This window comes from Tupaia chinensis, unplaced genomic scaffold (genome assembly GCF_000334495.1).
Source record: "Tupaia chinensis unplaced genomic scaffold, TupChi_1.0 Scaffold000374_1, whole genome shotgun sequence".
Classification (NCBI taxonomy): Eukaryota; Metazoa; Chordata; class Mammalia; order Scandentia; family Tupaiidae; genus Tupaia; species Tupaia belangeri.
The window spans coordinates 1,282,969-1,284,817 of NW_006159872.1; the positions used below are offsets into that span (position 1 = coordinate 1,282,969).

The 1,849-nt window shown below is 50.3% G+C and overlaps 1 protein-coding gene across 1 annotated transcript in view; it reads left to right on the top strand.

The window, feature by feature from the left end:
• Positions 1 to 1,849, top strand: part of ADAR (adenosine deaminase RNA specific) — a gene marked incomplete at its 5' end in the record, with an annotated part of 27,296 nt that overhangs the window by 20,047 nt on the left and 5,400 nt on the right. Inside the window, 2 exon segments of the mRNA XM_006153437.2 lie at positions 101 to 223; positions 492 to 625. Of these exon segments, the coding sequence (XP_006153499.2) occupies positions 101 to 223; positions 492 to 625 (257 nt within the window).

The window sequence follows — 1,849 nt, forward strand, 5'->3', positions numbered from 1 at the left end:
TTCCAGCTTGTCCTTTGGGGGCTCAGGTGGAAGTCAGCTTAGAGAAGCAACTGCCCTCCCAGAATCAAGCCTGACCTCTAACCCGGCTTTCTTTACGTAGGTTCCTCTACAGCGAGTTAATGAAGTACAACCCTCAGACTGCGAAGGAGAGTATATTTGAGCCTGCGCGGGGAGGAGAAAAGCTCCAGATAAAAAAGACTGTGTCGTTCCATCTCTATATCAGGTCTGTGTGGTCTCTGGGCCCTGCCAGGCTCCTGGGATTGGAAACCCACAGGCTGTGCCGGCCGGTAAATCAGACCTTACACAGTAGGCCACCGCCCACTGGGCTGAGGTCCGTGCCCCATGCAGAACGGTCTCACACTGCTGCCCGCCTCCAGTTCCCCATGGTAGGCTCCCGAAAACATCCCTCACTTCTGCCGCATCTGTTTCCCAGCCCAGGAAATCGGAGGGAAGTCTGCATAGGCAAGTTTTAACGGGGGCCTGTTTTGCAGCACTGCTCCCTGTGGGGACGGCGCCCTCTTTGACAAGTCCTGCAGCGACCGTGCTATGGAGAACACGGATTCCCGCCACTATCCTGTCTTTGAGAATCCCAAACAGGGCAAGCTCCGCACCAAGGTGGAAAACGGTGAGTGACACATGACATGCCCCTTCCCTGAAAGGCTCTTCAAGGTCCTGAGACCCCAGATCTGCAAGACTGCTGGGTTCTTCTGGTAGTTACCAGGCACTGAGGTGGTGGTGACTGGAGAGGAAACAGCCAGGTCAGGGATGTCTGCAAGAAGATCCAGGTTCCATTCTGAATGTGTGTCTGGGAGACATGGGAGGTGGAGGTGCCTGTCAGGTCGGAGGGGAGAGCCTGCCTAGAAGTAAAACGTGGGAGGAATCACCTTGACGGGGTGGGGAGGAAATGAAAAGAAGGCGCTGTAGAACCAAGGTCCAGGAGGTGACAGAAGAGGACACCAAGTGCCCACTTGCCCTGTCGGCTGGCTGTGCTTCCACACCTGTCCACTCGCTCCTTTTCTACTCTTGCTCCCTTTGGGCCACGCCTCAGTAGCATCAGAATGTCCCCAAAATAAACTGATTGGGTTACTTCCCTTCCAAACACCCTAAAGTGTAAATGCAGAGTTTACCAGACAGCCCGGCCGTTCGCTCCTAGACTACCCTCAGAGAACCAAAAACATGCCCACACCAACACCAGGCCGTGCGTGTTCATGGCAGCATTGCTCAACAGCCGAGAAGGGTGAGAAAACCCAAATGCCCGTCAGCCGATGGATGGGTGAATACAGTGAGACAGAGCCATGTAATGGAGTATTGTTTTGCTATGAAAGAAATAAGTTGAATATATACTTACAATGTGGCTTAACCTCAAACATTATGCTAAGCAAAAAAAAAGCCAGTCACAGATCACGTATCGTATAATCCCATTTACATGAAACGTCCAGAATAGACAGACCCATCGAGACGGAAAGCAGATCTGTGGTTGCCTAGGAGTAAGGGTGGGCAGGCTTGGAGGGACATGGGAAGGGACTGCTGATGGGCAGAGCTTTCTTTTGTGGGGTGATGAGAGAGGCTGTCAGCGTGATCGTGGTGACGGCTGAGAGCTCTGTGAATATGCTCAGCAGCGCTTGAGCTGTGTGCTTTAAGTAGGTGAATCATGGGGTATATCTCAATAAAGCTGTTCCTTAAACAGAAACAAAGAAACATGCTCTACTGCTTCCCTCTGTATTGTATCTTTTTAAAATTTTATTTTACTTTTTTTAGAGAGTTTAAAAAAAAACAAAACTTACTTTATTTAACTTTATTTATTTATTTTAATTTGACCAGAGAGGGACAGAGTGAGAGAGAGAGGTGG